At 40.1% G+C, this 15,409-nt stretch overlaps 1 protein-coding gene across 2 annotated transcripts in view; it reads right to left on the reverse strand.

Moving 5' to 3' along the window:
• Positions 1-629: 629 nt before the first annotated feature.
• The window catches only part of AAMP (angio associated migratory cell protein), a 141,926-nt gene continuing 127,146 nt past the window's right edge, over positions 630-15,409 (reverse strand). For both annotated transcript variants that reach the window (XM_053698124.1, XM_053698123.1), the window contains exons 10-12: positions 3,374-3,464; positions 2,299-2,453; positions 630-983 (exon numbers count right to left, since the gene is read on the reverse strand). In XM_053698124.1, the coding sequence (XP_053554099.1) occupies positions 908-983; positions 2,299-2,453; positions 3,374-3,464 (322 nt within the window). In that variant the 3' untranslated portion in view covers positions 630-907. The remainder of the gene's footprint in view (positions 984-2,298; positions 2,454-3,373; positions 3,465-15,409) is intronic.

Here is a 15,409-nt window from a genome sequence, read left to right on the forward strand (position 1 = left end):
CGTTTATTAATTTATTTATTTTTGTAAAAACATATATGTTCCTACAGCGAACATAAATACTTTTTGTTTTTTAAGTTTGGGTGCATAAGCTCTTCCTGTACAAGAACAGATCTGTCAGAGGTGTCTTTATACTAGTTGCAGGTATTTATTTAATCATAAGAAAAATGTATTTAAGATCCCTACTTCCTAAGCAAATCTACAAGTTTAGTGGCCACTTTATATTCCAAAATGGTAAGCACAAATGACTTGCAGCAATAAATAAGTATGACAATAGGATTACAATCAATAAAAATTAAGCCAAAACACTGAAAAGTGTTTGTAAAAGAATGTCAAGCAGTATGATTTGTAACTTCTATACTAACAAGATCAGAACATATTAGACGTTTTCACTGGTTATTTAGTTAGATATCACAAAAAAAATGCGATTGGAATGCTTTAGGGGCAAAAAAGATTAGTGCCCGAGTACATGCACTGCAACCTTAAAACAGCAAAAAGTCAATACCCCACTGCTGTTTGACAACATTTTGCTTGTTTCTGATCCTGAGTCTTACTGCAACTAGATTAACAGCCCTTTACATACAATAGATCAGCTTGAAATATTTCCAAAATAAGTATGAATCAATGTGAAATTACATTTGAATAAAAACATTTAATTTTCTCTTTTTACACAATTCCTTCCTTGACAGGCCACTTATGAATTAAACAGTAGTAAAAGGATACACATGCACCTACGCAGTCGCAGATGTATATATACATAAGGGATTATCTGTCTGTATGAAAAGCGCGCACACACACACACATACATATATACACACATTTGTAGTATAGATTACATCAAATGCTTCAGCCTTCTATAAGGCCTGGTGCATTTTCTTCATACAGGAGACTCGCACACGGGTAGACTCATTTAGCGGTCAGGTTGCTGCACACAGAAAACTTTGGCTTTATGGTCTCCAGAAGCGGTCACCACAATGGAAGCATCTCTGCAATTGAGAAATCATAAATAAAGCATTTCAGTGCAACATTTGTCCATTATTGTGTTGCCCTTAATGTATGACAAATGTGACAAGGTTAGTGAATTCATTGAACAGTACTAACAAAATATAAATTAAGCGAGGGTCCAACAAAAATATAAATTATTCAGAGCTGTCATGCATCATATATATAAAATAGCTAGAAGTATATTTCCCAGTGATTCCATTTCTGTAGATTTAAAAGGACAGCACATAAATTAGCAGAAGCCTGTTCATCTAGGGCCTTTCTGAGACACCAAATTGGACAAGGCAGAAACCATTCAAACATTTCTAGCTGATGCCTCACTTTTCTTTTCCAAACATATCCAATTTTTAAAATATAGTAAAAACAAATGAGGAGGCATATAAGAAGAACTTGCATGGTTTAACATCTGATCAAGCCCTGTGTGAGGAAAATATATGTGCTGCCACCTAGAGGGTGAGTGCAGTATATTAAGCCCTGAATGCACCATCAAAAGCTTTTTGGACACAATCTGTGAAGATAATTCAGGTAACAAATCGCTCACAGAGCTTGGAGCCTGGTAAAGAACAAAACAAGGTCTACTGAACCTGGAAACAATGGTAATGCTACGTCTAGGCATATACCAACTTCACTGGTGGTACTACTATGCATAGGCAATAAGACCAACTCAAACACTGCCTATATTACCATATTAAAGGAATAGTCTAGTCAAAATTAAACTTTCATGATTCAGATAGAGAATGCAATTTTAAGCAAATTTCTAATTTACTCCTATTATCAATTTCTTTGTTCTCTTGGTATCTTTATTTGAAAAGCAAGAATGTAAGCATAGGAGTCAGCCCATTGTTGTTCAGCACCTGGGTAGCACTTTCTGATTGGTGTCTAAATGTACTCGCCTATCAGCAAGCGCTACCCAGGTGCTGAACCAAAAATGGGTCAGCTCCTAAACTTACATTTAAATAGATAGCAAGAGAACAAAGAAGAATTGCTAATAGTAATAAATTAGAATGTTGCTTAAAATTGCATGCTCTGTCTGAATAATGAAAGTTTAAATTTTGACTAGACTATCCCTTTAATTACACTATTTTAGACAGGGGCATCTAAGCACAGCAGTGTTGCTGCAAGGGGGTAGCAGAGGTTTAAGTTATTGATGCCTGAACCAACTCTGGCGAAAAGTACAGATATGAAAATGTTCTCAAACAGAAAAACACAGGTGTGCTTTGCTGCAGCACTTGCTAACAAGATCCTGTGCCCAGGACAGACGTCTCCTAAGAATGTAACTTGAAACAGATCAATACTTACTTATTAATTGCAAAGTCAAGGATTTCTGCTGAGTGGCCACGGTATTCCCTGATCATTTTCCCTGATCTTGAGTCCCACAGTCTGACCGCACCGTCCAAGCTGCAAGTGTAGACCACAGGCGAATTGTCCTCCCACAGCAGCTGCACAATGCCAGACTGGAGAGACAAAACCACATGGCATCATTTCGTACTGCTATGTTGCTATAACTGATATAGTATATATGAAGGATTTCCCTACGGATCTCATAATTTGCTATGGATAACATTCCCTATGTTTCAACTCTCAAATATACTGCAATCCTTTTCATGTTGTTCTTCCACTTTAGTTTACTGCACCCCAACGAAAAAAACTTGCAATGTTGAACAAAAGGGTTAAAACACATGTGAAGTCTATTTAAGGAGTTAAAGCTCCACATATGTAACCCAAAGAACAACTGTGTCCTATAGCTTCGCCGTGGGGTGTTTTCTTTTTTTTTTTTTTTTGTTTATTCATACCGTATATTAAAGAGTATTTTTTTAAATAATGACTCATTGTATACATAGCGTGAGTCACAAAATATGGACCAAAAATGTTTAAAAGTTTATGAATCTTTCAGATACATTTTCTTCTGGAATCATAGAACTTAAAATCCTTTTAAAAAAGGGACATCAAACCCAAAAAAATAATATTTTAGGATTCAGATAGAGAATACAATTTTAAACAACTTCCAATTTACTAATATTATCTAATTTGCTTCATTCTTTAGATATCCTTTGTTGGAGTAATAGAAATGCACTTGGGTGAGCCAATCACATGAGGCATCAATGTGCAGCCACCAATCAGCAGCTACTGAGCCTATTTAAATATGTTTTCCAACAAAGGATATCAAGAGTATGGAGCAAATTAGATAACCGAAGTATATTGGAAAGTTGTTTAAAATTGTATGCTCTTTCTAAATCATGAGAGAAAAAAAATGTGGGTTTCATGTCCTATTAATAGAGAATTAAAATTTGATAATGCAAAATATTTTTTTTTAAAAAGTAGCAACAGGCTGGCTCAAAATAGAAGTGACAAAATATAGTGGAGTATGGCTGACCTCATGCTGACAACGATGCCTTAAAGTCTGAGAAGAAATATCATAAATAGCCAACGTCCCATCCAGGTAACCAACTGCAGCCAGAGGAAGTCTAAATTAAACAAAGGAAAAATACATTTAAAAAAAGGTGCCCAGTGAAGACAAAAATGTTAATTTGCTATACAACTCCAACTCTGTATGTGTAAAACTACTGTACAAGAGATAAAAGGTCTCTAATGTGAGAGACGATATGGTTTACCCTCTGTGTTCTCCCCACACAACACTCAGCTGATTATACTGACCACCTGGTAAAATTGAAAACAATATTAAAAGGGCCAGTAAAGCTAAAAAAAACATAATTTATGTAAGAACTTACCTGATAAATTCATTTCTTTCATATTAACAAGAGTCCATGAGCTAGTGACGTATGGGATATACATTCCTACCAGGAGGGGCAAAGTTTCCCAAACCTTAAAATGCCTATAAATACACCCCTCACCACACCCACAAATCAGTTTAACGAATAGCCAAGAAGTGGGGTGATAAGAAAAAAAGTGCGAAGCATATAAAATAAGGAATTGGAATAATTGTGCTTTATACAAAAAAATCATAACCACCACAAAAAAGGGTGGGCCTCATGGACTCTTGTTAATATGAAAGAAATGAATTTATCAGGTAAGTTCTTACATAAATTATGTTTTCTTTCATGTAATTAACAAGAGTCCATGAGCTAGTGACGTATGGGATAATGACTACCCAAGATGTGGATCTTTCCACACAAGAGTCACTAGAGAGGGAGGGATAAAATAAAGACAGCCAATTCCTGCTGAAAATAATCCACACCCAAAATAAAGTTTAACAAAAAACATAAGCAGAAGATTCAAACTGAAACCGCTGCCTGAAGAACTTTTCTACCAAAAACTGCTTCAGAAGAAGAAAATACATCAAAATGGTAGAATTTAGTAAAAGTATGCAAAGAGGACCAAGTTGCTGCTTTGCAGATCTGGTCAACCGAAGCTTCATTCCTAAACGCCCAGGAAGTAGATACTGACCTAGTAGAACGAGCTGTAATTCTCTGAGGCGGAATTTTACCCGACTCAACATAGGCAAGATGAATTAAAGATTTCAACCAAGATGCCAAAGAAATGGCAGAAGCTTTCTGGCCTTTCCTAGAACCGGAAAAGATAACAAATAGACTAGAAGTCTTACGGAAAGATTTCGTAGCTTCAACATAATATTTCAAAGCTCTAACAACATCCAAAGAATGCAACGATTTCTCCTTAGAATTCTTAGGATTAGGACATAATGAAGGAACCACAATTTCTCTACTAATGTTGTTGGAATTCACAACTTTAGGTAAAAATTCAAAAGAAGTTCGCAACACCGCCTTATCCTGATGAAAAATCAGAAAAGGAGACTCACAAGAAAGAGCAGATAATTCAGAAACTCTTCTAGCAGAAGAGATGGCCAAAAGGAACAAAACTTTCCAAGAAAGTAATTTAATGTCCAATGAATGCATAGGTTCAAACGGAGGAGCTTGAAGAGCTCCCAGAACCAAATTCAAACTCCAAGGAGGAGAAATTGACTTAATGACAGGTTTTATACGAACCAAAGCTTGTACAAAACAATGAATATCAGGAAGAATAGCAATCTTTCTGTGAAAAAGAACAGAAAGAGCGGAGATTTGTCCTTTCAAAGAACTTGCGGACAAACCCTTATCTAAACCATCCTGAAGAAACTGTAAAATTCTCGGTATTCTAAAAGAATGCCAAGAAAAATGATGAGAAAGACACCAAGAAATATAAGTCTTCCAGACTCTATAATATATCTCTCGAGATACAGATTTACGAGCCTGTAACATAGTATTAATCACGGAGTCAGAGAAACCTCTTTGACCAAGAATCAAGCGTTCAATCTCCATACCTTTAAATTTAAGGATTTCAGATCCGGATGGAAAAAAGGACCTTGCGACAGAAGGTCTGGTCTTAACGGAAGAGTCCATGGTTGGCAAGATGCCATCCGGACAAGATCCGCATACCAAAACCTGTGAGGCCATGCCGGAGCTATTAGCAGAACAAATGAGCATTCCCTCAGAATCTTGGAGATTACTCTTGGAAGAAGAACTAGAGGCGGAAAGATATAGGCAGGATGATACTTCCAAGGAAGTGATAATGCATCCACTGCCTCCGCCTGAGGATCCCGGGATCTGGACAGATACCTGGGAAGTTTCTTGTTTAGATGAGAGGCCATCAGATCTATCTCTGGGAGCCCCCACATTTGAACAATCTGAAGAAATACCTCTGGGTGAAGAGACCATTCGCCCGGATGCAACGTTTGGCGACTGAGATAATCCGCTTCCCAATTGTCTACACCTGGGATATGAACCGCAGAGATTAGACAGGAGCTGGATTCCGCCCAAACCAAAATTCGAGATACTTCTTTCATAGCCAGAGGACTGTGAGTCCCTCCTTGATGATTGATGTATGCCACAGTTGTGACATTGTCTGTCTGAAAACAAATGAACGATTCTCTCTTCAGAAGAGGCCAAAACTGAAGAGCTCTGAACACTGCACGGAGTTCCAAGATATTGATCGGTAATCTCACCTCCTGAGATTCCCAAACTCCTTGTGCCGTCAGAGATCCCCACACAGCTCCCCAACCTGTGAGACTTGCATCTGTTGAAATTACAGTCCAGGTCGGAAGAACAAAAGAAGCCCCCTGAATTAAACGAAGGTGATCTGTCCACCACGTTAGAGAGTGTCGAACAATCGGTTTTAAAGATATTAATTGATATATCTTCGTGTAATCCCTGCACCATTGGTTCAGCATACAGAGCTGAAGAGGTCGCATGTGAAAACGAGCAAAGGGGATCGCGTCCGATGCAGCAGTCATAAGACCTAGAATTTCCATGCATAAGGCTACCGAAGGGAATGATTGAGACTGAAGGTTTCGACAAGCTGTAATCAATTTTAGACGTCTCTTGTCTGTTAAAGACAGAGTCATGGACACTGAATCTATCTGGAAACCCAGAAAGGTTACCCTTGTTTGAGGAATCAAAGAACTTTTTGGTAAATTGATCCTCCAACCATGATCTTGAAGAAACAACACAAGTCGATTCGTATGAGACTCTGCTAAATGTAAAGACTGAGCAAGTACCAAGATATCGTCCAAATAAGGAAATACCACAATACCCTGTTCTCTGATTACAGACAGAAGGGCACCGAGAATCTTTGTGAAAATTCTTGGAGCTGTAGCAAGGCCAAACGGTAGAGCCACAAATTGGTAATGCTTGTCTAGAAAAGAGAATCTCAGGAACTGATAATGATCTGGATGAATCGGAATATGCAGATATGCATCCTGTAAATCTATTGTGGACATATAATTCCCTTGCTGAACAAAAGGCAATATAGTCCTTACAGTTACCATCTTGAACGTTGGTATCCTTACATAACGATTCAATAATTTTAGATCCAGAACTGGTCTGAAGGAATTCTCCTTCTTTGGTACAATGAAGAGATTTGAATAAAACCCCATCCCCTGTTCCGGAACTGGAACTGGCATAATTACTCCAGCCAACTCTAGATCTGAAACACAATTCAGAAATGCTTGAGCTTTCACTGGATTTACTGGGACACGGGAAAGAAAAAATCTCTTTGCAGGAGGTCTCATCTTGAAACCAATTATGTACCCTTCTGAAACAATGTTCTGAATCCAAAGATTGTGAACAGAATTGATCCAAATTTCTTTGAAAAAACGTAACCTGCCCCCTACCAGCTGAACTGGAATGAGGGCCGTACCTTCATGTGAACTTAGAAGCAGGCTTTGCCTTTCTAGCAGGCTTGGATTTATTCCAGACTGGAGATGGTTTCCAAACTGAAACTGCTCCTGAGGACGAAGGATCAGGCTTTTGTTCTTTGTTGAAACGAAAGGAACGAAAACGATTGTTAGCCCTGTTTTTACCTTTAGACTTTTTATCCTGTGGTAAAAAAGTTCCTTTCCCACCAGTAACAGTTGAAATAATAGAATCCAACTGAGAACCAAATAATTTGTTTCCCTGGTAAGAAATGGAAAGTAGAGTTGATTTAGAAGCCATATCAGCATTCCAGGTCTTAAGCCATAAAGCTCTTCTGGCTAAGATAGCCAGAGACATAAACCTAACATCAACTCTAATAATATCAAAAATGGCATCACAGATGAAATTATTAGCATGCTGGAGAAGAATAATAATATCATGAGAATCACGATTTGTTACTTGTTGCGCTAGAGTTTCCAACCAAAAAGTTGAAGCTGCAGCAACATCAGCCAATGATATAGCAGGTCTAAGAAGATTACCTGAACATAGATAAGCTTTTCTTAGAAAAGATTCAATTTTTCTATCTAAAGGATCCTTAAACGAGGTACCATCTGACGTAGGAATGGTAGTACGTTTAGCAAGGGTAGAAATAGCCCCATCAACTTTAGGGATTTTGTCCCAAAATTCTAACCTGTCAAGCGGAACAGGATATAATTGCTTAAAACGTTTAGAAGGAGTAAATGAATTACCCAATTTATCCCATTCCTTGGAAATTACTGCAGAAATAGCATTAGGAACAGGAAAAACTTCTGGAATAACCGCAGGAGCTTTAAAAACCTTATCCAAACGTATAGAATTAGTATCAAGAGGACTAGAATCCTCTATTTCTAAAGCAATTAGTACTTCTTTAAGTAAAGAGCGAATAAATTCCATCTTAAATAAATATGAAGATTTATCAGCATCAATCTCTGAGATAGAATCCTCTGAACCAGAAGAGTCCAAAGAATCAGAATGATGGTGTTCATTTAAAAATTCATCAGTAGAGAGGGAAGATTTAAAAGACTTTTTACGTTTACTAGAAGGAGAAATAACAGACAAAGCCTTCTTTATGGATTCAGAAAACAAAATCTCTTATGTTATCAGGAACATTCTGCACCTTAGATGTTGAGGGAACTGCAACAGGCAATGGTACATCACTAAAGGAAATATTATCTGCTTTAACAAGTTTGTCATGACAATTATTACAAACAACAGCTGGAGGAATAGCTACCAAAAGTTTACAGCAGATACACTTAGCTTTGGTAGATCCAGCAGGCAGTGGTTTTCCTGTAGTATCTTCTGGCTCAGATGCAACGTGAGACATCTTGCAATATGTAAGAGAAAAAACAACATATAAAGCAAAATAGATCAAATTCCTTATAAGACAGTTTCAGGAATGGGAAAAAAAGCCAAATATCAAGCTTCTAGCAACCAGAAGCAAATGAAAAATGAGACTGAAATAATGTGGAGACAAAAGCGACGCCCATATTTTTTAGCGCCAAATAAGATGCCCACATTATTTGGCGCCTAAATGCTTTTGGCGCCAAAAATGACGCCACATCCGGAACGCCGACATTTTTGGCGCAAAATAACGTCAAAAAATGACGCAACTTCCGGCGACACGTATGACGCCGGAAACGGAAAAGAATTTTTGCGCCAAAAAAGTCCGCGCCAAGAATGACGCAATAAAATTAAGCATTTTCAGCCCCCGCGAGCCTAACAGCCCACAGGGAAAAAAGTCAAATTTTTGAGGTAAGAAAAATATGATAATTCAATGCATAATCCCAAATATGAAACTGACTGTCTGGAAATAAGGAAAGTTGAACATTCTGAGTCAAGGCAAATAAATGTTTGAATACATATATTTAGAACTTTATAAATAAAGTGCCCAACCATAGCTTAGAGTGTCACAGAAAATAAGACTGACTTACCCCAGGACACTAATCTACATGTTTGTAGAAAGCCAAACCAGTACTGAAACGAGAATCAGTAGAGGAAATGGTAAATATAAGAGTATATCGTCGATCTGAAAAGGGAGGTAAGAGATGAATCTCTACGACCGATAACAGAGAACCTTATGAAATAGACCCCGTAGAAGGAGATCACTGCATTCAATAGGCAATACTCTCTTCACATCCCTCTGACATTCACTGCACGCTGAGAGGAAAACCGGGCTCCAACTTGCTGCGGAGCGCATATCAACGTAGAATCTAGCACAAACTTACTTCACCACCTCCCTTGGAGGCAAAGTTTGTAAAACTGATTTGTGGGTGTGGTGAGGGGTGTATTTATAGGCATTTTAAGGTTTGGGAAACTTTGCCCCTCCTGGTAGGAATGTATATCCCATACGTCACTAGCTCATGGACTCTTGTTAATTACATGAAAGAAACATAATTTATGCTTACCTGATAAATTTATTTCTCTTGTGGTGTATCCAGTCCACGGATCATCCATTACTTGTGGGATATTCTCCTTCCCAACAGGAAGTTGCAAGAGGATCACCCACAGCAGAGCTGCTATATAGCTCCTCCCCTCACTGCCATATCCAGTCATTCGACCGAAACAAGCCGAGAAAGGAGAAACCATAGGGTGCAGTGGTGACTGTAGTTTAATTAAAATTTAGACCTGCCTGAAAAGGACAGGGCGGGCCGTGGACTGGATACACTACAAGAGAAATAAATTCATCAGGTAAGCATAAATTATGTTTTCTCTTGTTAAGTGTATCCAGTCCACGGATCATCCATTACTTGTGGGATACCAATACCAAAGCTAAAGTACACGGATGATGGGAGGTACAAGGCAGGAACTTAAACGGAAGGAACCACTGCCTGTAGAACCTTTCTCCCAAAAACAGCCTCCGAAGAAGCAAAAGTATCAAATTTGGAAAATTTGGAAAAAGTATGAAGCGAAGACCAAGTTGCAGCCTTGCAAATCTGTTCAACAGAGGCCTCATTTTTAAAGGCCCAGGTGGAAGCCACAGCTCTAGTAGAATGAGCTGTAATCCTTTCAGGAGGCTGCTGTCCAGCAGTCTCATAGGCTAAACGGATTATACTCCGAAGCCAAAAAGAAAGAGAGGTTGCCGAGGCCTTCTGACCTCTCCTCTGTCCAGAGTAAACAACAAACAGGTTAGATGTTTGGTGAAAATCTTTAGTAGCCTGTAAGTAAAACTTCAAGGCACGGACCACGTCTAGATTATGCAAAAGACGTTCCTTCTTTGAAGAAGGATTAGGACATAATGATGGAACAACAATCTCTTGATTAATATTCTTGTTAGAAACCACCTTAGGTAAAAACCCAGGTTTTGTACGCAGAACAACTTTATCTGAATGAAAGATCAGATAAGGAGAATCACAATGTAAGGCAGATAACTCCGAGACTCTTCGAGCCGAGGAAATAGCCATCAGAAAAAGAACTTTCCATGAAAGAAGTTTGATATCAATAGAATGAAGGGGTTCAAACGGAACCCCTTGAAGAACTTTAAGAACCAAGTTTAAGCTCCATGGAGGAGCAACAGGTTTAAACACAGGCTTAATTCTAACTAAAGCCTGACAAAATGCCTGAACGTCTTTTAAAGAATAGACAGAGCAGAAATCTGTCCCTTTAAAGAACTAGCTGATAATCCTTTGTCCAAACCCTCTTGGAGGAAGGACAATATCCTAGGAATTCTAACCCTACTCCATGAGTAATTCTTGGATTCACACCAATGAAGATATTTACGCCATATCTTATGGTAAATTTTCCTGGTGACAGGCTTTCGTGCCTGTATTAAGGTATCAATTACTGACTCGGAGAAGCCACGCTTTGATAGGATCAAGCGTTCAATCTCCATGCAGTCAGTCTCAGAGAAAGTAGATTCGGATGATTGAAAAGGACCTTATATTAGAAGGTCTTGTCTCAGAGGCAGAGTCCATGGTGGAAAGGATGACATGTCCACTAGGTCTGCATACCAGGTCCTGCGTGGCCACGCAGGCACTATCAATATCACCGATGCTCTTTCCTGTTTGATTTTGGCAATCAGACGAGGGAGCAGAGGAAACGGTGGAAACACATAAGCCAGGTTGAAGAACCAAGGCGCTGCTAGAGCATCTATCAGTGCCGCTTCTGGGTCCCTGGACCTGGATCCGTAACAAGGAAGCTTGGCGTTCTGGCGAGACGCCATGAGATCCAATTCTGGTTTGCCCCAACGGAGAACCAATTGAGCAAACACCTCCGGATGGAGTTCCCATTCCCCCGGATGAAAAGTCTGACGACTTAGAAAATCCGCCTCCCAGTTCTCTACACCTGGGATATGGATCGCTGACAGGTGGTAAGAGTGAGTCTCTGCCCAGCGAATTATCTTGGAGACTTCTGACATCGCTAGGGAACTCCTGGTTCCCCCTTGATGGTTGATGTAAGCCACAGTCATGATGTTGTCCGACTGAAATCTGATGAACCTCAGTGTTGCTAGCTGAGGCCAAGCCAGAAGAGCATTGAATATTGCTCTTAACTCCAGAATATTTATCGGGAGGAGTTTCTCCTCCTGAGTCCATGAACCCTGAGCCTTCAGGGAATTCCAGACTGCACCCCAACCTAGAAGGCAGGCATCTGTTGTTACAATTGTCCAATCTGGTCTGCGAAAGGTCATACCCTTGGACAGATGGGCCCGAGATAACCACCAGAGAAGAGAATCTCTGGTTTCCTGATCCAGATTTAGTAGAGGGGACAAATCTGTGTAATCCCCATTCCACTGACTGAGCATGCATAATTGCAGCGGTCTGAGATGCAGGCGCACGAATGGCACTATGTCCATCGCCGCTACCATTAAGCCGATTACTTCCATGCGCGGAATGGAGTGAAGAACACAGCAAGCATTTAGAAGTTTTGATAACCTGGACTCCGTCAGGTAAATTTTCATTTCTACAGAATCTATAAGAGTCCCTAGGAAGGAAACCCTTGTGAAAGGAGATAGAGAACTCTTTTCTTCGTTCACTTTCCACCCATGCGACCTCAGGAATGCCAAAACTATCTCTGTATGAGATTTGGCAATTTGAAAGCTTGACGCCTGTATCAGGATGTCGTCCAGGTAAGGAGCCACCGCTATGCCTCGCGGTCTTAGGACCGCCAGAAGTGAGCCCAGAACCTTTGTAAAAATTATTGGGGCTGTAGCCAACCCGAATGGAAGAGCTACAAATTGGTAATGCCTGTCTAGAAAGGCAAACCTCAGGAAATGATGATGATTCTTGTGAATCGGAATGTGAAGGTAGGCATCCTTTAAGTCCACTGTGGTCATGTACTGACCCTCTTGGATCATGGGTAAAATGGTTTGAATAGTTTCCATCCTGAATGACGGAACTCTGAGGAATTTGTTTAGGATCTTTAAATCCAAAATTGGTCTGAAGGTTCCCTCTTTTTTGGGAACCACAAACAGATTTGAATAAAACCCCAGTCCTTGTTCCGTCCGCGGAACTGGATGGATCACTCCCATTACAAGGAGATCTTGTACGCAGCTTAGGAATGCCTCTTTCTTTATCTGGTTTGCAGATAATCTTGAAAGGTGAAATCTCCCTTGTGGAGGAGAAGCTTTGAAGTCCAGAAGATATCCCTGAGATATGCTCTCCAACGCCCAGGGATCCTGAACATCTCTTGCCCACGCCTGGGCGAAGAGAGAGAGTCTGCCCCCTACTAGATCAGTTGTCGGATAGGGGGCCGCTCCTTCATGCTGTCTTAGAGGCAGCAGCAGGCTTTCTGGCCTGCTTGCCCTTGTTCCAGGACTGGTTAGGTTTCCAGGCCTACTTGGATTGAGCAAAAGTTCCCTCTTGTTTTGAAGCAGAGGAAGTTGATGCTGCACCTGCCTTGAAATTTCGAAAGGCACGAAAATTAGACTGTTTGGCCTTTGATTTGGCCCTGTCCTGAGGAAGGGTATGACCCTTACCTCCAGTAATGTCAGCAATAATTTCTTTCAAACAAGGCCCGAATAAGGTCAGACCCTTGAAAGGAATGTTGAGTAATTTAGACTTTGAAGTCACATCAGCTGACCAGGATTTGAGCCATAGCGCCCTACGCGCCTGGATGGCGAATCCGGAATTCTTAGCCGTTAGTTTAGTCAAATGAACAATGGCATCAGAAACAAATGAGTTAGCTAGCTTAAGAGTTCTAAGCTTGTCAACAATTTCATTCAATGGAGCTGTATGGATGGCCTCTTCCAGGGCCTCAAACCAGAATGCCGCCGCAGCAGTGAGAGGCGCAATGCATGCAAGGGGCTGTAAAATAAAACCTTGTTGAATAAACATTTTCTTAAGGTAACCCTCTAATTTTTTATCCATTGTATCTGAAAAAGCACAACTGTCCTCAACCGGGATAGTGATACGCTTTGCTAAAGTAGAAACTGCTCCCTCCACCTTAGGGACTGTCTGCCATAAGTCCCGTGTAGTGGCATCTATTGGAAACATTTTTCTAAATATAGGAGGTGGGGAAAAGGGCACACCGGTCCTATCCCACTCCTTACTAATAATTTCTGTAAGCCTTTTAGGTATTGGAAAAACATCAGTACTCACCGGTACTGCATAGTATTTATCCAGCCTACACAATTTCTCTGGCACTGCAATTGTGTCACAGTCATTCAAAGCAGCTAATACCTCCCCAAGCAATACACGGAGGTTCTCAAGCTTAAATTTAAAATTAGAAATCTCTGAATCAGGTCTCCCCGATTCAGAGACATCACCCACAGACTGAAGCTCTCCGTCCTCAGGTTCTGCATATTGTGACGCAGTATCTGACATGGCTCTTACAGCATCTACGCGCTCTGTATCTCGTCTAACCCCAGAGCTATCGCGCTTGCCTCTCAATTCAGGCAATCTGGATAATACCTCTGACAGGGTATTATTCATGATTGCAGCCATGTCCTGCAAAGTAATCGCTATGGGCGTCCCTGATGTACTTGGCGCCATATTAGCGTGCGTCCCTTGAGCGGGAGGCGAAGGGTCCGACACGTGGGGAGAGTTAGTCGGCATAACTTCCCCCTCGACAGACCCCTCTGGTGACAATTCTTTTATAGATAAAGACTGATCTTTACTGTTTAAGGTGAAATCAATACATTTAGTACACATTCTCCTATGGGGCTCCACCATGGCTTTTAAACATAATGAACAAGTATCCTCTGTTTCAGACATGTTAGTACAGAATAGCAATGAGACTAGCAAGCTTGGAAAACACTTTAAAACAAGTTAACAAGCAATATAAAAAAACGTTACTGTGCCTTTAAGAGAAACAAATTTTGTCAAAATTTGAAATAATAGTGAAAAAAGGCAGTTACACTAACGAAATTTTTACAGTGTATGTAACAAGTCAGCAGAGCATTGCACCCACTTGCAAATGGATGATTAACCCCTTAATACCAAAAACTGAATAAATGACAAAAAAGTTTTTTAAACAGTCACAACAACTGCCACAGTCTACTGTGGTTGTTACCATCCTCAAACACGACTTTGAAGCCTTTTGAGCCCTTCAGAGATGTCCTGTATCATACAGAAGGAAGCTGAATGTCTCTGTCAGTATTTTTACTGCACAGAAAAGCACTAAAATAGGCCCTTCCCACTCATATTACAACAGTGGAAAGCCTCAGGAAACTGTTTCTAGGCAAAAATCAAGCCAGCCATGTGGAAAAAAAACTAGGCCCCAATAAGTTTTGTCACCAAACATATATAAAAACGATTAACATGCCAGCAAAAGTTTTATATTACACTTTTATAAGAGTATGTATCTCTGTTAATAAGCCTGATTCCAGTCGCTATCACTGCATTTAAGGCTTAACTTACATTAATCCAGTATCAGCAGCATTTTTCTAGCAAATTCCATCCCTAGAAATATGTTAACTGCACATACCTTATTGCAGGAAAACCTGCACGCCATTCCCCCTCTGAAGTTACCTCACTCCTCAGAATATGTGAGAACGGCAGTGGATCTTAGTTACTTCTGCTAAGATCATAGAAATCACAGGCAGATTCTTCTTCTAATGCTGCCTGAGATGAAACAGTACACTCCGGTACCATTTAAAAATAAACTTTTGATTGAAGTTAAAAAACTAACTATAATACACCACTCTCCTCTTACTACGTCCATCTTTGTTGAGAGTTGCAAGAGAATGACTGGATATGGCAATGAGGGGAGGAGCTATATAGCAGCTATGCTATGGGTAATCCTCTTGCAACTTCCTGTTGGGAAGGAGAATATCCCACAAGTAATGGATG

This window comes from Bombina bombina, chromosome 1 (assembly GCF_027579735.1).
Source record: "Bombina bombina isolate aBomBom1 chromosome 1, aBomBom1.pri, whole genome shotgun sequence".
NCBI lineage: Eukaryota > Metazoa > Chordata > Amphibia > Anura > Bombinatoridae > Bombina > Bombina bombina.